At 44.2% G+C, this 23,296-nt stretch overlaps 1 protein-coding gene across 6 annotated transcripts in view; it reads right to left on the minus strand.

The window, feature by feature from the left end:
• LOC124122717 overlaps positions 1-21,068 on the minus strand; it is a 48,176-nt gene extending 27,108 nt beyond the window's left edge. For 2 of the 6 annotated variants that reach the window (XM_046485830.2, XM_048384566.1), the window contains exons 1-3: positions 20,385-20,544; positions 19,111-19,277; positions 4,931-5,067 (exon numbers count right to left, since the gene is read on the minus strand). In XM_046485830.2, coding sequence (XP_046341786.1) covers positions 4,931-5,067; positions 19,111-19,240 — 267 coding nt within the window. In that variant the 5' untranslated portion in view covers positions 19,241-19,277; positions 20,385-20,544. Of the gene's footprint in view, positions 1-4,930; positions 5,068-19,110; positions 19,278-19,815; positions 20,545-21,048 lie in introns of those variants that run through there. The other 4 variants (XM_048384567.1, XM_046485828.2, XM_046485826.2 and 1 more) reach the window with 4 other exon arrangements.
• Positions 21,069-23,296: the final 2,228 nt, after the last annotated feature.

Raw genomic sequence — 23,296 nt, forward strand, 5'->3', positions numbered from 1 at the left:
TGACTGGCCAATATGACAGCTTGAAACTCAAGACAGTTGATGTCCCAGTGAAGAAACGGGGTGGTCCAGAACACTGAGGCCCAGAGATCTCCGAGATGGCCCCCACCCTTCTTTCGATGTGTCCACGAACACATGTGAGTGTGAACGAAGTCGGACAAAAAGACCCTGTTAGAGACTCAAGGGTCCAGGAAATGGAGGTTGGGAGAGATAAGACCTAGCTTGGCGTGTCCTGATCGAAACCACAGTTGAAGAAAAATCTGCAGAGGACGTAACTGCAGGCGTCCACAGCGGGTCAAATCTTGTGCTGATGTGAGCAAGCCATGCAGGTGTTGCCAAATTTGAATCCGGAGTACCATGGACAGGCCTGCCTGGACCAGAGCAAGTTCCAATGTGTCTGCGGAACTAGGAGGAGACCTTGACGTGTCTCATTAGTCCCCCATTAAAGTGAATGGTCTGGGAGGGATTCAACTCCGACTGCTGATGAAACAGGAGAGTCGTGAGGAGGGATGACTGGTGGCAGGGATAACCCAGTCGCCCACCTGGTTAGTCTCATCCTACGCCCCTATACCTAGCGCCCAAGGAGGAGGGCTGAGTGTGACCGCTTGTCGACCTGGCCTTAGATGACTGGGAAGACACGGCCTGTGCTAAAGGTTTAGGGTAAGGTTGAGCACGACAGAGGTGTTTAGCCTCAGGTTGATATGGCGTCCACCTGATGTACTGGATACCCAGGCGGGGAATATTCATCTGTAGTGCCTGAACAGTGGCTTCGGCCTGAGCAGTGGAGAGATTTCCTCCTGAAACCTCCTGAACCTTGTTATTGAAGAGCTTCTCGGGATGACTATTGTTGACGTAATAAGTCAAACAATAGGAATGGGCACCAACCAATCTCCTCAATATAGGCATGGCAACGCATAAGGAGGAGGGAGCCTGTGGCGAGCTAAGTCCTCCAAGACATGAAAGATTACATCCAGAAATGAGAGGAATTCTCTTAAAAAATCTGTTTTCAGCAAGCCAATTCGCTAAATGAAGCCTGGACGAAGATAGTAACAAGTGACAATGGTAGGAGGGACAAACGAATGTCAGAATCAACAGACATAAGGGATCATCTATCTTGAGGCACGGAGACGTAAAATGGCCCAAAGTTTTAGCATCATCTGCATCAAGGGGGGAAGCTGAAGTTGGAAATGAAATCCATGCAATTTGAAGCGGGACGACGTGATGGCGGGTTTGGGAAGTGAACCCTTGAGGGCTACCCGCTGCAACAGCACAGGAATACCGTCGACAAAATGATGAACCATGTAACCAGGGACCATGTAAGATGGCGTAATACTCTTGAGATCATTTCGCAGAAGGCAGTGGGATAGGCTCTTCGAGTTTAAGGACATCCATGATCAACAGGATCCAATCCTTAGAGCCGTAGAGTGGCTGCTTCTCAGCCTTAGAAGAAGCAACACTAGTCGCCGAACAATAAGGAGGAGGCCCTCGGCAAAGAACACACATGCTTGGAAACCCTGTCGGGAGACGACGAATAGGATCTGAAATGCCGAGCAGGAGAGACACAAGCACAAGCAAGGAGACGAGAATGGTTACTGTAGTACCGTACTGACATCCATGTTTGTTTGTTTGTTTGTTTTACGCTGCACTCAGCAATATTCCAGTTATATGACGGCAGTTTGTAAGTAATCGAGTCTGGACCAGACAATCCAGTGATTGACATCATGAGCGTTGATCCGTGCAATTGGGATACGATGACATGCATCAACCAAGTCAGCGAACCTGACCACACAATCCCATTAGTCGCCTCTTACGACAAGCATAGTCGCCTTTTACGGCAAGCATGGCTTGCTGAAGACCTATTCTACCCCCAGATCTTCACAGGCCTGACATCCATGTCAATACGAATATCCTGACGAGTGGTCACCAATGGTGAACCGACCCGAGGCAGAGTCTGCGATGGCTGTTCCTGAGAAGAAGTGGGAACAGGTGGCGCCTGAGGAGGCAATGGTGGTGGAAGAACTTGCGCATGCTGTGAGTATAACGGGGTAGGCCAGGTGGAGGGCACCTGGAATGGCTGTGAATAAGCAGGTGATAACCAAACATCCAAACATGACCATGTAAGAGGCGATGTAGCAATCGAGGTAGCCCCAAGGACGGATCCACCCGATGACGAGCCCGTAGGCATGACAGTCGCAGGCTTATGAGAGGATTTTGATTGTTTGGTGCTGTAGGTGAGCCATTTTCCGTAGTTTAGCTAGCTAAGTGGTTGGGGGATAAGTGGGTACATTCAGAGCATCGCGGAAGCAGGGGAGAGTCATGGCAAAGGCCGTGGGGATCATGAGCTCATTTCTTGCCATGGCAGGCCACGCACTTTCGAAAATGGCAAAGGTCATCGTCAACCCCCTACACCATCTCCGAAATGATCACAACATCCATAATATCAGTAAAAGAGAATAAAGAGGGACAATATTACAAACATTAACCCCAAATGCAGCCGTTTGCATTAAAACTAGGGAGGCATAAAAACACGGAAACCAAAACGGAGCTTTCACGTGCCGAGAGTTATAACAATGGCTGGGAAAGAAACGTGTGAGGAAAGTAAGTAGCCGTTATTTGATATACTTATTGATAAGGAACGGCTATGGACCCATAGATAACCGTACATATTCAATTCAAACTGAAATGACAAACAAATCCTATCGTAAATATGGAGTGGAAGCAAAAGCGTCCGTTCACTGCAGGGAAAATTGACGGGAAGTACAGAAACATGCTGGGAGTGAGGTGGTTGGAGGGTGTGTCCCAGAGACTGATGTTTTCACAATGGTCTACACTGTTATAAAATCGAAGCAAGAAGGAATATGTGTCACTGTGTGTCTGCCTGCCTGTCACTGTGTCTGCCTGCCTGTCACTATGTGACTGCCTGCCTGTCACTATGTGACTGCCTGCCTGTCACTATGTGTCTGCCTGCCTGTCACTGTGTGTCTGCCTGCCTGTCACTGTGTGTCTGCCTGCCTGTCAGTGTGTGCCTGTCACTGTGTGTCTGCCTGCCTGTCACTATGTGTCTGCCTGCCTGTCAAGTGTATGTCTGCCTGGTGACACTGTGTGTCTGTCTGCCTGTCAGTGTGTGTCTGCCTGCTTGTCAGTATGTGTCTGCCTGCTTGTCAGTATGTGTTTGCCTGCCTGTCAGTATGTGTCTGCCTGCCTGTCACTGTGTGTCTGCCTGCCTGTCAGTGTGTGCCTGTCACTGTGTGTCTGCCTGCCTGTCACTATGTGTCTGCCTGCCTGTCAAGTGTATGTCTGCCTGGTGACACTGTGTGTCTGTCTGCCTGTAACTGTGTGTTTGCCTGCCTGTCAGTGTGTGTCTGCCTGCCTGTCACTGTGTCTGCCTGCCTGTCACTATGTGACTGCCTGCCTGTCACTATGTGTCTGCCTGCCTGTCAGTGTGTGTCTGCCTGACTGTAACTGTGTGTCTGCCTGCCTGTCAGTGTGTGTCTGCCTGCCTGTCACTATGTGTCTGCCTGCCTGTCACTGTGTGTCTGCCTGCCTGTCACTGTGTGACTGCCTGCCTGTCAGTGTGTGCCTGTCACTGTGCGTCTGCCTGCCTGTCACTGTGTGTCTGCCTGCCTGTCACTGTGTGACTGCCTGCCTGTCAGTGTGTGCCTGTCACTGTGCGTCTGCCTGCCTGTCACTGTGTGTCTGCCTGCCTGTCACTGTGCGTCTGCCTGCCTGTCACTGTGTGACTGCCTGTCTGTCAGTGTGTGCCTGTCACTGTGTGTCTGTCTGTTTCAAACAAACTCTGAGGCCACCCCAGAATGCCAAATGGTCAGTAATCATGTTGCTAGTAACTTACTAGTATTTGAAACTAGTTACCCCAACATTTTGATCTGTTGACATCAGGGGTCCGGAAAATTTAAAATCCCAATCGGACATTTGCATTTAGGCCACGCCCCCTTCAAATAGCGTATTTTAGTACGACTTTTCACACACATTACAAGTTTACGTATTCATAATATGATGAATTATGTTTCAATTTAAATTGTTTAATTCACCGGACAATTAATAACAAATAATATCATTTTAGATTTACATGGAAAACATACGTTTGTTTCTGTTATAATAACGATCTGTTAACGTAGTGAACGGTCTAATTAATATTCATGAGTTATATTCATGAGTCTGCTCAAGTGTACGCGTTGTAACATTTGGATTGAGACTATTATCCCATATTTGGCTATCATGTGACCTCACGGGAAAAGTTTTTTTTTAAACTAAAGATTTTTTTAAAAACAATACAGATAGTTTAATCACAAATACTAAAATATCGTTGATAGCAATAGTTATTTGAATACTTTTTTCATCTGTACTTAATTATTGACCATAAAAAATTGGATATCGATCGTCCGAGAAAGCAAAATGGCGGTCAATCAAGATTCAATATACGACTAGCTACTGAAAACAATAAAATCTGCAAATCCTCATTGTATGTCAACCAAGTGAAAGTCGTTAGCCACGACTTACAAAATGATCGTCCAGACTTTGAGGGTTTTGCAGATCCGGTCGACTGGCTGTCGTCACGCTTTCGCTTCTTGTCTGAGGTTACGTATCATAGCATTGTGAGGATAATGAGGTACATCGATGATGCAAGGTATTAATGTACAGTTGTAAACACCTTTCACTCAAATCAACAAGATGTTCTCAGTAATTAATCCTCGATTAATCAGTGTCAACTCAGTTTATTGCCTATTACAGTGATTGACCGATTGGACTATCATGTAGGTACGATGTATTTACAAAGCTTGTCAGTGTAGTTAATCTTCATTGTGTTGCAACTGCAGACAGAAACTGCTCCTGGTTGACATTAATGTTATGATAAGGACCCTTGACTTTCCTATGTATTTTTTAACACTGTGGTGGTATATTATACTATACTGACAACAGGCACTCGGTAGTTGACATTGGCTCCCCGCTCAATGAGGAGTTTGGCGAGGTACAGGTTTCTGGCCATAGTGCGCTGTTCCCCTTCATCCATCCCACACAGGCAGATGAACAGAGGGATTCGCTGGTAACAACCTGCATACAAAAAAACAGACTTTTAAACATCTGGAATATAATCATTACATATTGGCTTAATTCCAACACAGCAGGTAGCACAAAATCAAACAAAAGTTATCAATGTGTACAGCTCTAAGAATACTACTTCTATTACAACATAGCCATCAATTCCAGATTTGACTACATCACACTGCATTTTTAAATTTTTAAATTAGTTATGAGGTAAACCCAGTCCTCAGGTTTAATGCAGTCACCAAGGCTGGAAAACGTCACATCTTTCCAATACTTTTCATCGAGTAGATGCAAGAAATATTGGGGAGGTGGAAGGCTACTAATTCCTGATGTAATCAAGGTAGTATTCTTAGAATTAGACACAATGATGACTATTGTTTGACAATTCCTTTGAATACCCTACCTCCATTACATCATAGCCAGAATACACCAGAGGCACTGGTGGGGTCTGGCATAGAGTAATCTCAGTAAGTTGGCAGCAGTGAAGTAGGAATATAGGACAAATGGATGCATAATGGCTTATTCCCAGATTTCTATCTCTTATTCCAAATTTGGGCATTTTTAGACGTCACTTTCCCTTCTATGACTTCAATTGTGTGCAATATTTGACATACTTCTGATGTCACTTCCAGTTGTAAGGTCGTTTGTGACAGGATGGTAAAACAGATAAGTAACTATGGAGTGACTGAAATGCTGAATGGTAGAACGTTGAACTCAAACCACAACCTGTTGACTGCGAAGCGCAGATCAGGTTGACAATCTCGGGTGAATGGGAACATGTAGATACGGGTCCTGCAAGTCAAGACTGATCAGCCAATCTCTTAGTCTGAAAGTCTTCCTTAGCTTCTTGACTGATTCCATTTGGAATGTGGGAGGATGTACTAGATAGTCCTTGTTGAGCACTTTTAGGTTGATTATCATTGGCATGTCTAATGTATTTTTCTTCGGTCCCAGGAAGACTGGGAAGGCTTTGGATTCTTTTATTGCGCTGATGGCTCCCTTGTCTGTTCCCTGTTGGCCTTGTTCACCGCTACTAGCTTGTCTCCTACCAGATGGAATTGTTGCCCTACGGGCTGGACTACAAGGGCGGTGTCTTGTTGGAAATTAAGCTTGTACCCTTTTCTTACAAGTTCCAGAAGCCACCTGTCATCCATGATTGACTTCCAATTTTCTGGCGTTGGGTAAGAAGGATCTGGAAAGACAGACTATCATCCTGCATCTTCTGATGTGATACAAGGCACTGTGGATGAATCCCACCTGATCCAACTTCATATCAATCTTAGTGTCAACAAGGTAACCAGCATAATCATCGACGGGAGGCAACACATGACGAATTTCTGCCACAAATGAATTTATATATGATCCAATGTCCATTGCCTGTTTGGTCATCATGTTTAAGTCCTTGAACTTGACCATGTCAAGCAGCATACTGGAATTAGGTTTCTTGACAAGCTGGCAATATTCCTCATTCAAAGTAGAGAATGGAGGGAATGGAGACTTGAGTGTCTTATAGACGAGCCTGTTATACGTAGGAAATGGAATCCTAGCCCTGGACACATGGAGCCTTGTAAAGATTCATGAACCATATTGATATAGACTGGGTCTGTATTTATGGTATACGATGTGGGGAATTTCTCCACTTCATCATACCCTGCTGAATGAGTTAGTGGGTACTTCCTGCCATGATGGAACTAAGTCCGGTAAAGTTCTTGAATGATCACGTAGGGGTGACCTGTTTGTAATCTGACTGAGATTGCGGGTTACATGGGAGTAATCACCAATTGCCAGTCATCCAAGCTCTCCTCATGCAATTGGCTGTAAGTGTGAACTGTAGTTGAAGGCACATGCTTCAAAGGGTATTCCTCATATTGCGTTGAGTTGTCAATCTTATCAAGTATAGTGTTGATTTCTATCCATCGTCCATGGCGTACAAGAATCCTCTTGGGACACATTACTGTAGAGCATATATCTCCTGTCATGAGAGGGGCTGAGTTGTGCCTAGGTGTAATGGCCAATGTGTCACTTGCCATTGAATATGATCAGGCCAAATTTCTATCACACGTTCTAATGCTGGAATCTTCGCATTGAGCGACAGATTCTTTGACATCCGAAATTTCATGAGTCATGCCAGCAAACAAACAAACAGCATTGTCATTGATTTTGATATTGACTGAGAAAACACCTCCATGTTAAAGAGGAAGGGGCTCAGAGGAATCCCTGGGCATCACCCTCTTATCACCTAATTGTCTGTTGCCAGAACCAAATATATTGAGAGACACTTTGTCCCACTCTGCCTTCATAGATGATTATCCAGGAGAAGGCTCTTTAATAGACCATCTCATCTTCCAAGATACCTCAGTGTTGGGGTAGTCCCACGTATGGCATCTTCCAAGATACCTCAGTGTTGGGGTAGTCCCATGCATGGCATCTTCCTAGATACCTCAGTGTTGGGGTAGTCCCATGCATGGCATCTTCCAAGATACCTCAGTCTTAGGGGTGGTCCAATGCATGACATCTTCCAAGATATCTCAGTGTTGGGGTAGTCCCATGCATGGCATCTTCCTAGATACCTCAGTGTTGGGGTAGTCCTATGCATGGCATCTTCCAAGATACCTCAGTGTTGGGGTAGTCCCATGCATGGCATCTTCCAAGATACCTACCTCAGTGTTTGGGTAGTCCCATGCATGGCATCTTACAAGACACCTCAGGGTTGGGGTAGTCCCTCACTGTTGGGGTAGTCCTATGCATGGCATCTTTCAAGATACCTCTGTGTTTTGGTAGTCCCTCAGGGTTGGGGTAGTCCCATGCATGGCATCTTTCAAGATACAGTGGTCCCTCGCTACAACGCTACCAATGGGGTCCAAATAATTGGTGGGCGTTATAGACGATGAAACGTTTAACCGAGGCCGAGGCGGGGGAGCGCGCTCGGCAAATCTCAAATCATCAATATGTGTTTATCTCACGTCACGTCAAAATAGTATATATTTTTATGGACCTAGATCTACCTGTAATATCATTCATTTATTAAATCTGTCACATTTCACAATGTCTGAAATACGTATTCCATTCTAAGTTATCATTTTTTATCAATAAATTAAAAAATTATTCACTATTTCCCGCGATGTTATTGAAAATAAAATTCTCGGACACACATTTCGACAATGGGTCCGCATCGAACATGTCAAAGAGCAAAATAAAGACTATTTTAAGCAAATCTTTAAATATATTATACAAAGTGGTAAATAAAATCAACAAAAATATATCTAAAAGTAATCAAACTTACATCTAAGTTATTATTTCCATCGTTTCGTGCGATCGCGTGTAATGTAAGTCAAATGACATCTCGGCTTTCGTCGCCTTGAATTCTCGGCTCGGACACAACGTTTAATGCAAAAATATATGTATGAAAAATCTTTGTCACAGCTCGTAACCTAGCACGATACAGTCGCGAAGTTCCATATTTTTAATATATATCGTGATTTCCTGCTTAAAACGTTCAGAATAACACGCTAACTTCTGAAATTTATCAAACACTAGCTTGGTATCACAGCTATAATTTGATTGGCTGCCTGAGGTCACGTGCTCAAAATTGACCAATCACGAAACTTGTAGCAGATTTCGGCAAGAAAGCGTCATTAGAAACAAATTTTAATCCAATGAAATCGCTTGTTATAACTACGGAAAAAAAACAGGCAATGTTACGAAAGCGCGATTACGAAATGAATGACCGCCGTGTTGTGACAGCAACTACATGTGTGTGACAGTTTAGCCTTAAATTGGATTGCCCACTAATTAAGAATATAAACTTCGCTTGTGGTTCTCTTTTATTGCATGCATGCGCTTCTAAGATCAAAGGATGTATAGTGTGAAAAGTTAACTAGTTGAACAATCGTATTTCCGGGACTTGCCGCGGATGTTTTCAAACAGATTATTAGAACTCCATTCAGCGATAAACGGTTGATTATGCAATGAGAAGCGTTATGTGCAAATGAACAACGAACAACAATACAATTATGTCTGTGTAAAACTCTCAGTAATAAAAGTGTACATAAATTTTGGGAGCCATGCGTTACCGCGCGTAGTAACCGAGGTAGCGCTTTATCGAAGAGCGCAATAGCGAGGGATCACTGTACCTCTGTGTTTGGGTAGTCCCATGCATGGCACCTTCCAAGACACCTCAGTGTTTGGGCTGTCCAATGCATGGCATCTTCCAACATACCTCAGTGTTCGTGTAGTCCCATGCATGGCATCTTCCAAGATAACTCAGTGTTGAGGTAGTCCCATGCATGGTACCTTCCAAGATACATCAGTGTTAGGGTAATCCCTCAGTGTTGGGGTAGTCCCTACATGGCATCTTACAAGATACCTCAGTGTTGAGGTAGTCCCATGCACGGCATCTTCCTAGATTCCTCAGTGTTGGGGTAGTCCCATGCATGGCATCTTACAAGATACCTCAGTGTTGGGGTAGTCCCATGCATGGCATCTTCCAAGATATCTACCTCAGTGTTGGGGGAGTCCCATGCATGGCATCTTCCTAGATTCCTTAGTGTTTGGGTAGTCCCATGCATGGCATCTTCCTAGATTCCTTAGTGTTTGGGTAGTCCCATGCATGGCATCTTCCTAGATTCCTTAGTGTTGGGGTAGTCCCATGCATGGCATCTTCCAAGATACCTCAGTGTTGGGGTAGTCCCACAGTGTTTGGGTAGTCCCATGCATGGCATCTTTCAAGACACCTCAGTGTTGGGGTAGTCCCATGCATGGCATCTTCCTAGGTACCTCAGATACCTCAGTGTTGGGGTAACACCAAGATACCTCAGTGTTGGGGTAGTCCCATGCATGGCATCTTCCAAGATACCTCAGTGTTGGGGTAGTCCCACAGTGTTGGGGTAGTCCCTCACTGTTGGGGCAGTCCCATGCATGGCATCTTCCAAGATATCTACCTTCAGTGTTGGGGGAGTCCCATGCATGGCATCTTCCTAGATTCCTTAGTGTTTGGGTAGTCCCATGCATGGCATCTTCCTAGATTCCTTTGTGTTTGGGTAGTCCCATGCATGGCATCTTCCTAGATTCCTTAGTGTTTGGGTAGTCCCATGCATGTCATCTTACAAGACACCTCAGTGTTGGGGTAGTCCCATGCATGGCATCTTACAAGACACCTCAGTGTTGAGGTAGTCCCATGCATGGCATCTTCCTAGATTCCTTAGTGTTTGGGTAGTCCCATGCATGGCATCTTCCTAGATTCCTCAGTGTTGGGGTAGTCTCATGCATGGCATCTTCCAAGATACCTCACTGTTGGGGGAGTCCCATGCATGGCATCTTCCTAGATTCCTTAGTGTTTGGGTAGTCCCATGCATGGCATTTTCCTAGATTCCTTAGTGTTTGGGTAGTCCCATGCATGGCATCTTCCTAGATTCCTTAGTGTTTGGGTAGTCCCATGCATGGCATCTTCCTAGATTCCTTAGTGTTTGGGTAGTCCCATGCATGGCATCTTCCTAGATTCCTTAGTGTTTGGGTAGTCCCATGCATGGCATCTTCCTAGATTCCTCAGTGTTGGGGTAGTCCCATGCATGGCATCTTCCAAGATACCTCAGTGTTGGGGTAGTCCCACAGTGTTGGGGTAGTCCCATGCATGGCATCTTTCAAGACACCTCAGTGTTGGGGTAGTCCCATGCATGGCATCTTCCTAGGTACCTCAGATACCTCAGTGTTGGGGTAACACCAAGATACCTCAGTGTTGGGGTAGTCCCATGCATGGCATCTTCCAAGATACCTCAGTGTTAGGGTAGTCCCACAGTGTTGGGGTAGTCCCTCACTGTTGGGGCAGTCCCATGCATGGCATCTTCCAAGATATCTACCTCAGTGTTGGGGGAGTCCCATGCATGGCATCTTCCTAGATTCCTTAGTGTTTGGGTAGTCCCATGCATGGCATCTTCCTAGATTCCTTAGTGTTTGGGTAGTCCCATGCATGGCATCTTCCTAGATTCCTTAGTGTTTGGGTAGTCCCATGCATGTCATCTTACAAGACACCTCAGTGTTGAGGTAGTCCCATGCATGGCATCTTCCAAGATACCTCAGTGTTGGGGTAGTCTCATGCATGGCATCTTCCTAGATTCCTTAGTGTTTGGGTAGTCCCATGCATGGCATCTTCCTAGATTCCTTAGTGTTTTGGTAGTCCCATGCATGGCATCTTCCTAGATTCCTTAGTGTTTGGGTAGTCCCATGCATGTCATCTTCCAAGATGCCCCAGTGTTGGGGTAGTCCCATGCATGGCATCTTACAAGACACCTCAGTGTTGGGGTAGTCCTATGCATGGCATCTTACAAGACACCTCAGTGTTGGGGTAGTCCCATGCATGGCATCTTACAAGACACCTCAGTGTTGAGGTAGTCCCATGCATGGCATCTTCCAAGACACCTCAGTGTTGAGGTAGTCCCATGCATGGCATCTTCCAAGATACCTCAGTGTTGGGGTAGTCTCATGCATGGCATCTTCCAAGATACCTCACTGTTGGGGCAGTCCCATGCATGGCATCTTACAAGATACCACAGTGTTGGGGTAGTCCCATGCATGGCATCTTCCAAGACACCTCAGTGTTGGGGTAGTCCCATGCATGGCATCTTCCAAGATACCTCAGTGTTGGGGTAGTCCCATGCATGGCATCTTCCAAGACACCTCAGTGTTGAGGTAGTCCCATGCATGGCATCTTCCAAGATACCTCAGTGTTGGGGTAATCCCATGCATGGCATCCTACAAGATACCTCAGTGTTGGGGTAGTCCCATGCATGGCATCTTCCAAGATACCTCAGTGTTTGGGTAGTCCCATGCATGGCATCTTCCAAGATACCTCAGTGTTGGGGTAGTCCCATGCATGGCATCTTCCAAGATACCTCATTATTGGGGTAGTCCCATGCATGGCATATTCCAAGATACCTCAGAGTCGAGGTAGTCCCATGCATGGCATCTTCCAAGATACCTCAGTGTTGGGGTAGTCCCTCAGTGTTGGGGTAATCCCATACATGGCATCTTCCAAGATACCTCAGTGTTGGGGTAGTCCCATGCATGGCATCTTACAAGACACCTCAGCGTTGGGGCAGTCCAATGCATGGCATCTTACAAGACACCTCAGTGTTGGGGCAGTCCAATGCATTGCATCTTACAAGACACCTCAGTGTTTGGGTAGTCCCATGTATGGCATCTTTCTAGATTCCTTAGTGTTGGGGTAGTCCCATGCATGGCATCTTCCTAGATTCCTCAGTGTTGGGGTAGTCCCTTAGTGTTTGGGTAGTCCCATGCATGGCATCTTCCTAGATACCTCAGTGTTGGGGTAGTCCCATGCATGGCATCATCCTAGATTCCTTAGCGTCTGGGTAGTCCCATGCATGGCATCTTCCTAGATTCCTTAGTGTTGGGGTAGTCCCACGTATGGCATCTTCCAAGATACCTCAGTGTTGGGGTAGTCCCATGCATGGCATCTTCCTAGATTCCTTAGTGTTGGGGTAGTCCTACGCATGGCATCTTCCAAGATACCTCAGTGTTGGGGTAGTCCCTCAGTGTTGGGGTTGTCCCATGCATGGCATCTTCCAAGAAACCTCAGTGTTGGGGTAGTCCCTCAGTGTTGGGGTTGTCCCATGCATGGCATCTTCCAAGATACCACGGTGTTGGGGTAGTCCCATGCATGGCATCTTCCAAGATATCTACCTCAGTGTTGGGGTAGTCCCATGCATGGCATCTTCCAAGATACCTCAGTGTTGGGGTAGTCCCATGCATGGCATCTTCCTAGATTCCTTAGTGTTGGGGTAGTCCCATGCATGGCATCTTCCAAGATACCTCAGTGTTGGGGTAGTCCCATGCATGGCATCTTCCAAGATACCTCAGTGTTGGGGTAGTCTCATGCATGGCATCTTCCTAGGTACCTCAGTGTTGGGGCAGTCCAATGCATGGCATCTTCCAAGATACCTCAGTGTTGGGGTAGTCCCCATGTTGGGGTAGTCCCATGCATGGCATCTTCCAAGATACCTCAGTGTTGGGGTAGTCCCATGCATGGCATCTTCCTAGGTACCTAAGATACCTCAGTGTTGGGGTAACACCAAGATACCTCAGTGTTGGGGTAGTCCCATGCATGTCATCTTACAAGATACCTCAGTGTTAGGGTAGTCCCACAGTGTTGGGGTAGTCCCTCACTGTTGGGGCAGTCCCATGCATGGCATCTTCCAAGATATCTACCTCAGTGTTGGGGGAGTCCCATGCATGGCATCTTCCTAGATTCCTTAGTGTTTGGGTAGTCCCATGCATGGCATCTTCCTAGATTCCTTAGTGTTTGGGTAGTCCCATGCATGGCATCTTCCTAGATTCCTTAGTGTTTGGGTAGTCCCATGCATGTCATCTTACAAGACACCTCAGTGTTGGGGTAGTCCCATGCATGGCATCTTACAAGACACCTCAGTGTTGAGGTAGTCCCATGCATGGCATCTTCCAAGATACCTCAGTGTTGGGGTAGTCTCATGCATGGCATCTTCCAAGATACCTCAGTGTTGGGGCAGTCCCATGCATGGCATCTTCCTAGATTCCTTAGTGTTTGGGTAGTCCCATGCATGGCATCTTCCTAGATTCCTTAGTGTTTTGGTAGTCCCATGCATGGCATCTTCCTAGATTCCTTAGTGTTTGGGTAGTCCCATGCATGTCATCTTCCAAGATGCCCCAGTGTTGGGGTAGTCCCATGCATGGCATCTTACAAGACACCTCAGTGTTGGGGTAGTCCTATGCATGGCATCTTACAAGACACCTCAGTGTTGGGGTAGTCCCATGCATGGCATCTTACAAGACACCTCAGTGTTGAGGTAGTCCCATGCATGGCATCTTCCAAGACACCTCAGTGTTGAGGTAGTCCCATGCATGGCATCTTCCAAGATACCTCAGTGTTGGGGTAGTCTCATGCATGGCATCTTCCAAGATACCTCACTGTTGGGGCAGTCCCATGCATGGCATCTTACAAGATACCACAGTGTTGGGGTAGTCCCATGCATGGCATCTTCCAAGACACCTCAGTGTTGAGGTAGTCCCATGCATGGCATCTTCCAAGATACCTCAGTGTTTGGGTAATCCCATGCATGGCATCCTACAAGATACCTCAGTGTTGGGGTAGTCCCATGCATGGCATCTTCCAAGATACCTCAGTGTTTGGGTAGTCCCATGCATGGCATCTTCCAAGATACCTCAGTGTTGGGGTAGTCCCATGAATGGCATCTTCCAAGATACCTCATTATTGGGGTAGTCCCATGCATGGCATATTCCAAGATACCTCAGAGTCGAGGTAGTCCCATGCATGGCATCTTCCAAGATACCTCAGTGTTGGGGTAGTCCCTCAGTGTTGGGGTAATCCCATACATGGCATCTTCCAAGATACCTCAGTGTTGGGGTAGTCCCATGCATGGCATCTTACAAGACACCTCAGCGTTGGGGCAGTCCAATGCATGGCATCTTACAAGACACCTCAGTGTTGGGGCAGTCCAATGCATTGCATCTTACAAGACACCTCAGTGTTTGGGTAGTCCCATGCATGGCATCTTTCTAGATTCCTTAGTGTTGGGGTAGTCCCATGCATGGCATCTTCCTAGATTCCTCAGTGTTGGGGTAGTCCCTTAGTGTTGGGGTAGTCCCATGCATGGCATCTTCCTAGATACCTCAGTGTTGGGGTAGTCCCATGCATGGCATCATCCTAGATTCCTTAGCGTCTGGGTAGTCCCATGCATGGCATCTTCCTAGATTCCTTAGTGTTGGGGTAGTCCCACGTATGGCATCTTCCAAGATACCTCAGTGTTGGGGTAGTCCCATGCATGGCATCTTCCTAGATTCCTCAGTGTTGGGGTAGTCCTACGCATGGCATCTTCCAAGATACCTCAGTGTTGGGGTAGTCCCTCAGTGTTGGGGTTGTCCCATGCATGGCATCTTCCAAGATACCACGGTGTTGGGGTAGTCCCATGCATGGCATCTTCCAAGATATCTACCTCAGTGTTGGGGTAGTCCCATGCATGGCATCTTCCAAGATACCTCAGTGTTGGGGTAGTCCCATGCATGGCATCTTCCTAGATTCCTTAGTGTTGGGGTAGTCCCATGCATGGCATCTTCCAAGATACCTCAGTGTTGGGGTAGTCCCACAGTGTTGGGGTAGTCCCATGCATGGCATCTTCCAAGATACCTCAGTGTTGGGGTAGTCCCATGCATGGCATCTTCCTAGGTACCTCAGTGTTGGGGCAGTCCAATGCATGGCATCTTCCAAGATACCTCAGTGTTGGGGTAGTCCCCATGTTGGGGTAGTCCCATGCATGGCATCTTCCAAGATACCTCAGTGTTGGGGTAGCCCCATGCATGGCATCTTACAAGACACCTCAGTGTTGGGGTAGTCCCATGCATGGCATCTTCCACGATACCTCAGTGTTGGGGTAGCCCCATGCATGGCATCTTCCACGATACCTCAGTGTTGGGGTAGTCCCATGCATGGCATCTTCCACGATACCTCAGTTTACTAATATCAGTTTACATTCTTCAATACCCTCTCGTGTTCTTGCATCTGCAAGGCAGCCTGTCTGTATCTTTATCTTTACAAGATCTTGACTTTATTGCATGAAAACGTATCCAAACTTGTGCTGAGTAGTGATCAAATATTTATTTATTTATGTTGACATCAGGACACATATGAAAAAGACCTGTTTTCACGCCTTGGGTATTGAGGATAGTCTTTACCTCACAACTAATTAGATAAGCTGGCAGTGAAGAGGACATCTGTTTAAAATCTGAAAGATTTTATTGTGTGATGACAGCCAAAACAGGAAATTATGGCTATGATGTAATAGAGGTAAGTTTTTCAAAGAAATTACAGGCTTACCATGGTTGTCATTTGTAGAAGATATATGGAACAGAGAGAGGTAAATCAGTCAGTAGTTGCTGATGACAACACTTATACAAATGTGTGAATCTAGCAAAATAATCTGACCAAGATCAAGTGACATGAAGATATATTTCTGTCAAAAGGCATTGTGATATTCAGTACTGGAGTACAAGATATCACCACTGATAATACCTTAACAGTTTGTGACTACTAATATGCAACTTGTAATACCCTATATGAACTAGAGTACCTGAGCTGCACAAGCTGACCTAATATGTAAGGTGTGAGGATGTGACAAAACTGTTATCCTAAACAAAAGACATAATACCAAATAACAGTAATCCATGTCTTTCTTATCGCTTATAAAACTGTTTTACTCACCAAATTTTAAGGTATTCTTTGATTGATACTGATAGGCCTCAATTTCATTACACATGTGGAAAAAAGACTTATGACTCCTAAATCATATTTCCACAGTCATATATCCCTGACATCTATACTCAACAACAAAAGTTCCTGTGACACCAATATTTTAGTGTATTTTTCAAACAAGTAAAGTTTGGTTTTCAATATTGAAGTACATGTATGGAGTCAAGTCACAAAAACGCAACTGCTACAGAAAAGCATACATTCCATGCAAAAGATTACTTTTATGCAAGCCCCATGCATTTCACTACCCAAGAATGGGTATAAAAACATGTGCATTAACTGGATTCCATATACATTGTTTAGCATCGTGCTGACAACAACCACTCAGAAAAAAAACTAAATTATTCAACATTACAAAATGCCATCCCTGTCCTAAAATGAGCGTCTGCGAGCCATTGGTATGCTTGAAGCAGGATCGAGTCAATGTGATGTTGCAAGACAATTAACGTCCACAGAAACACCATTTGGTGTTATGGCCACGTTGGCAACAGACAAATGCAGTCAGATAGCATCCACGGAGTGGCAGGCCACGCGTAACCAATAATAGACAAGACAACTGGATTCGAACAACACACCTACGAAATCGATTCCAGCCAGCAACAGTGACTGCAAGAAGCATCCCTGGCCTTCGACGATTATCTTACATCGTCGCCTCAGATGTGCAGGGATTGTTGCCAGAAGACCCGCCAGACGTCCCATTTTGACAGGAAACCACCGTCAAGCACGTCTACAGTGGTGCAGACAGCGTCTATGCTGGACGGACATGCAATGGGGACAAGTTCTATTCACTAACAATCTCGTTTTCACCTCAGCCACAGCGATGGACGGATTCAAGTGTACCGACTTCGAGGTATGGGGTGGACCTACAGCAAAACAGACGACCTGTTTGATAGTGGTAGAGGGAAATCTCAATTGACAGCGCTACCGCGACGAGATCATCGGCCCTGTTGTTCTACCGTTTTTGCGTCGTCATGGCCCAGGCATTACCTTTCAGCATGACAATGCCCGGCCTCATATTGCTCAATTTGTTCAGGATTCTCTTCAACATAACAATGTGAATGTCATCCCCTGGCCGGCTCACTCCCCTGATCTCTCACCAATCAAGCACATGTGGGATGAGATGGATCGGCGCCTTCGACGTCAACCACGTGTTCCACAGACAATCCAGGAACTTCAAAACCTGCTTCAGCAGATATGGACAGATATCCCACAGGACGCCTGGTCCATTCAATGAGACTAAGATGTGTTGCTTGCATCGCAACCAGAGATGGACACACACGCTATTGACTTGTAAATTGACATTTTGGCATGTTCATGTTTTTTTATGAAACCGCGCATTTTCTGAAGTCAGTATGGCAAATTAAACCATTTGAACACTTACAGGAGTCTTTTACCTGTTGATAACCGAAATTGTTTCAGATTTGGTAAAAACATAACTTTGCATTAAATCTTATTCAATGTCACAGGAACTTTTGTTGTTCAGTATATGATTACCGTATTTTCTTGAGTATAGTGCGCACCCATGTATAATGGGCACCCCCCTCTAGCGGGTTCAATATTTTGGAAAAAAAGAAATTTGATTATTATGCGCAGAAAAAAATTACACCGTACCCATTCAGCTAAGTCCGGCAAACGAACGGGTGATGAGAAACTTCGTCAGTACAAATTCGTTATTTGAGATAAAAAATCACCAGACATGATGATTTACCATTTAAATTGTATTTTTTGTTCAGCTAGGCATTGTTTTACATCCAGGGATTAAGATTACGGTGTGTATTTTCTCGTAAACTAAGCCGGACACAACAATCAGCTGTACACACGTTTTCTTGGAATCTACCGGTGATTCGGTCTAAACACACCCAATGCTATAACTTTACAGGATTTTAATGCAAGGATCGGCAAAAGTTGTATCTGAAACTATTTTTTTATCAGGAATAATATATTCCAATATCTTGTTAATTTAGATGCAGCTTTTACTAAACATATTTAAAATAATAATAACCCTAAGCGAAGCAGCTGATCGCTATTGCCAGGTATTATTTTTTACATGGATCCAGTCTGACCAGTTACCGTCAAGGCTCCCGTGCACGTGATCGTGAGAATAACGTGTTGACATAGAATCGTCCAACAAAAACAAATATGACTTTTAACGAATCAAAGTATGGCATTTATGATATATGTATCCATTCTCTGTCAACTAAAGTTCGTTTCAAGGTGTCAATAGCAGTAATCTGACCGTGGTTGCTGTTAATAACAGTGAGTTGTGCGATCTTCCGATCGCTTCACACACGATTTCGCCGAAATTAATTAAAACAATATTAAAAGGAATTTTGAATAAAATTAATGAAATAAGTCACAAACATAAGCCCAGATATACAAAGAACACTTTTTATAGCCAGAATAATTACATGAATAATTTGCGAACTTCAGTATGGATTTGTTGACATGGTATTTCCGGTGTTACGTGCTCACGGTAATGTCTTTCCATGGGGGAAAAAACATCAAAACTCATTAATTCGTGTATAATGCGCACCCCCTTCTACACAGCTGTGGTTTTTTTTTAAAAAGTGTGCACTATACTCAAGAAAATATGGTATAAAAGAATATTCTGTCCAATAATAATGACTACTATGTTATATTCTACAGTCATAACAATGTCATGGTGAGCCAAATATAAGTTGGTTTGATACAATGCCAGAAAGTTTGGACAGATCTGCCAAACAAGGCTCCCTCACCTTCATCAAGGTAGGATGGATTGACATTGTCCAAGATAAGCCTCTCAGCACTGGCGTAGTTCCCCTGTTCCAGACTTCGGGTTAGGTCGGTGTCATTGAAGCCAAACTCTACATGAAACACACCTGCCATGCTCAGGAATGTCAGACAAGGGTCTGCAGCATCAACTCTGGAAAACAATTCATATCCACATGATCAAGAACCATTGAGAAGAGAGATATCACATGAATCCAGTTATTTATCTGTATTTTTCAACTAAGTGAAAAAGTGGTTATTTGTCCAACTATGGACATGGTGGACATTGTAGGACAATGCTGTATATCCTTTATGCCAAGATATGTTAGCATTGCATCCCCTGCAATAATGTAAAACTAGTGTTTAACCTTTTTTCTCTTTATGTGTCCTGTTATCACTTATAAGTCAAAATGTCATGTTTGAGTGTGTCAATATATCAACAAACTAAATTGGGAATATTTCAATTCCCAATAAGGAATTTGTTGTAGACATGGGCCAAATATCTGAGAAAGCCTAGATCAAAGAAAATACACTCCAGAGACAAAGTCACCAAGCACTTGGACATGTCACAGGTCCTTTCTGTGTCAAGCCAAGTCAGCAAATTTATCCTTTTACACATCTATGATACACTACATGCATTATGATACAACGTATTGAGACACAATTTATTGTGGATAAACATGTACACACACCTGCAGGTGCTACCCCTGGGGTAGAACTGTTTCAGAAACACACACCTGCAGGTTCTACCCCCGGAGTAGAACTGGTAGAGAAACACGCACCTGCAGGATCTATCCCCGGGGTAGAGCTGGTAGAAAAACACACACCTGCAGGATCTATCCCCAGGGTAGAACTGGTAGAGAAACACGCACCTGCAGGATCTATCCCCAGGGTAGAACTGGTCGAGAAACACACCTGCAGGTACTACCCCTGGGGTAGAACTGGTCGAGAAACACACCTGCAGGTACTACCCCTGGGGTAGAGCTGGTAGAAAAACACATGTATATCAGGCGTACGTGGCGTAGGGGGTAATTGAAACAGGGTTGTTCTGTAACAACTGTGAAGCCGATTACAACTGCTGTTAACTGAGCATTCGTTAACGTAGTTTGACGACTGCTTTGGGTATTCGTCAACCCAAATGCTGGTGCTACTTCTATATATAGAACAGGGGAAATCCACTAAATTTGACGTTGATGGTATCCCTGCCACAATAACATGACAAATTGTCAACCATAGTGGCGTACTAGGCCGGATTGTTTACCTGTTCCACGTTACACATTATTCCTTTACGTTTGAATGACTCTTCAACTGTCAACTGACACAAAATACATCCAAAACGAATCCAGGAAATGCCACAATCTGAGACTGCAACTTTCTGTCAGTGGCATTTTGTCTGTTTCCGGTCTAAAAGGTCGCACATGCGTAGTCAGTATTCATGTTTTCATTGGGCTCTCTCTCTTATACCAATCATGGTTGTGTTTAAGCGATCTGTTTTAATCAAACGTTCTTGTGCTAGAGTTTCGCTCATGATGTTAGTGCAGAACATTAATTTTATTCTCTTTCGTTTTAACCACGAACGTCAAATTACACTTGTTTGTATTTGTTATAATTGGCAACCGGGATTGTGAAACAACAAGTCTAGTTACGTCAAGGATATTTGTTGGACGAAATATATGACAAAGACTACGTCATGCAAAATTCACAACTCCAGCATGGTGACCTGAAATGGTTAAGCCAATAAATAACTTATATAGATCTTTAGTCAGGGAAATACATAGAAGTAAAGGTTAACCGGTAGCGAGAGCTAAGATTAAAGAATTGACCTTCACTTTGTGTGAGTTCATTGGTGTATGAACCTTCATAGATGAGAGCCAAACTGTGTGAACGTCGGAGCTTCTTATAATTTTTTTATCACAATTTCTTACCTCAAAGGATGTAGGCCAAGATCTAAACACAATTTTATTTAGTACGTGCGTTTAGGTTTACACTGACAGCCAAACAACAACCAGCTATATCGCGGGGTAAAATAGTTCCTCAAAAAGAGAGGTGACATGGGCGTATGGATGCACAACTTGTTCTTCAGAAACATCTTACGCAGCACATGTGTTCAAATCATATCCTCATTAGATGAGAAAGGTATGTAAAGAACTATCTCAGTAAGTCAGTCACAATGACAGCGCGTCGTAATACATTTACATCAAGTACAAGACGTCAAAATGGCCGACACGATAAACGTGACGGGAGGATTTCCGAAGTTGTTAATGAACCTGTGGCGGTTACATGTGTTAGTCATCATTGATCAACTGGCCGATCATTGAAATGTGAATAAAGATGCTTCAAACAGACACTAAGGTAAATTCATAGATTGCTGGAGACGGTCAGTGTCAGCCTAGACACGGATCAAGTCGATACTACGATAGTTTAGATGTGCATTTCTTCGTTTGTTCACTAGGATAGGCCGCAGCGAGGATATTCGTGAACAATCATGCAGTCACGCTCTCTGACATTTCTCAACGTATACTGAAACGCTGAGACCAAGAATAAAGGTTCTAAATGGTCAGAAAGAACGTATGTATGTTTTCGTGGTAGGGAATTCCCAGGGGTTTCCCCAGGAATGTGGAAGTAGTCCGTCAGTGTTTACGTTATTCAAGAACACGGTCTCGTGAAAAACATATGGTCAAATTGTGTCGTTCATTAATGTATTACGACGCGCTGTCATTGTGACTGACTTACTGAGGTAGTTCTTACAGACCTTTCTCATCTAATGAGGATATGATTTGAACACATGTGCTGCGTAAGATGTTTCTGAAGAACAAGTTGTGCATCCATACGCCCATGTCACCTCTCTTTTTGAGGAACTATTTTACTCCGCGATGTAGCTGGTTGTTGTATGGCTGTCAGTGTAAACATGAAGTCACACGTACTAAATAAAATTGTGTTTAGATCTTGACCTACATCCTTTGAGGTAAGAAATTGTGATAAAAAATTATAAAAATTGACCTTCACTTTGTGTGAGTTCATTGGAGTATGAACCTTCATACTCCAATGAACTCACACAAAGTGAAGGTCAATTCTTAATTATTTGACCAAGGTGTAAAAAAATAAGGTGCCGGTTTCGCCAGGCAATGGTAGCCGTTTTCGCTTGAGTCGAGGTGCCGTTTTCGCCCGGTGACGTTTTGCTGAGGTGCCGTTTTCGCTATAACCCATGTGACCGACCTATCGTACAATGGAAAAGCCGTATATCGTGTAAGCTTCAAATTAAAAAATTACATGAGATTGACAAACTGACAGCGTGCCGTATTTTGATGAAAACAATATGTACAATTTACTAACAAGCTGTTTGCTTTTATGAATTTGTACAACTCCTTAACCATCACTGGCTAAAATGCTTAAAAAGATGCTTTTTCAATCACTTTGAGACAAGTTGAATTCTCATTTTTCATCCCATGTAAGAAATCAATTTCGAATGATTTACCCCTGAGCAGACGTTTCGAAACATCTAGAACGTGACAGTATTACATGGATGATCTTGACTGTTTAAGACTGCTACAGTTGTGAGAGGCTTCCACATTTATAAGACACATTTGTCTCCACATTTGTATTTTATGATGTTTTGGTATTTTTACATTGGTATTGTACTTTTGAATTTGAAAAGAGTTTGTTCAATAAAATTGAATGACATGGAGTCACGATCGGATATTGTCCTTGTTCTTGAATAGAGGGACATTAAAACTTGTTTGTATATGGGTAGATTCCCCCTCTTGTATAGAGGTACATTCAAAACAATTGTCTAAGAACCCTATACTGTAATGTAATGTGAAGATGCTCGCATTGTTTGATGTAATTAAACATGACCCATGTGGTGGCTATTTCACTTTGGCTGATTACTCGGTTTGTTTTGCTTGCATCGATTTGTAATTTGTAACCGACATGATATCAACTGAATGGTATACCTAACTAGATACTGAAAAGTGGACGCTGATTCCACGGGTAGGTGACACGAGAACATGTTACAGCGCCCATTGACGCCCCTTGTCACTTAAAAATTATTACTTTCATTTTCTTAAAGTTAAAGACAGAAAGGAAAGGTCTAATTATATATCATTCCCAGTTCGTAATTGTCTGTGGATGTTATCAGGAAACATTGCGTCTTTCCAAATTGACTTTATAGGA

This window comes from Haliotis rufescens, unplaced genomic scaffold, assembly GCF_023055435.1.
Source record: "Haliotis rufescens isolate VD_foot unplaced genomic scaffold, xgHalRufe1.0.p SCAF_5, whole genome shotgun sequence".
Taxonomy (NCBI): Eukaryota; Metazoa; Mollusca; class Gastropoda; order Lepetellida; family Haliotidae; genus Haliotis; species Haliotis rufescens.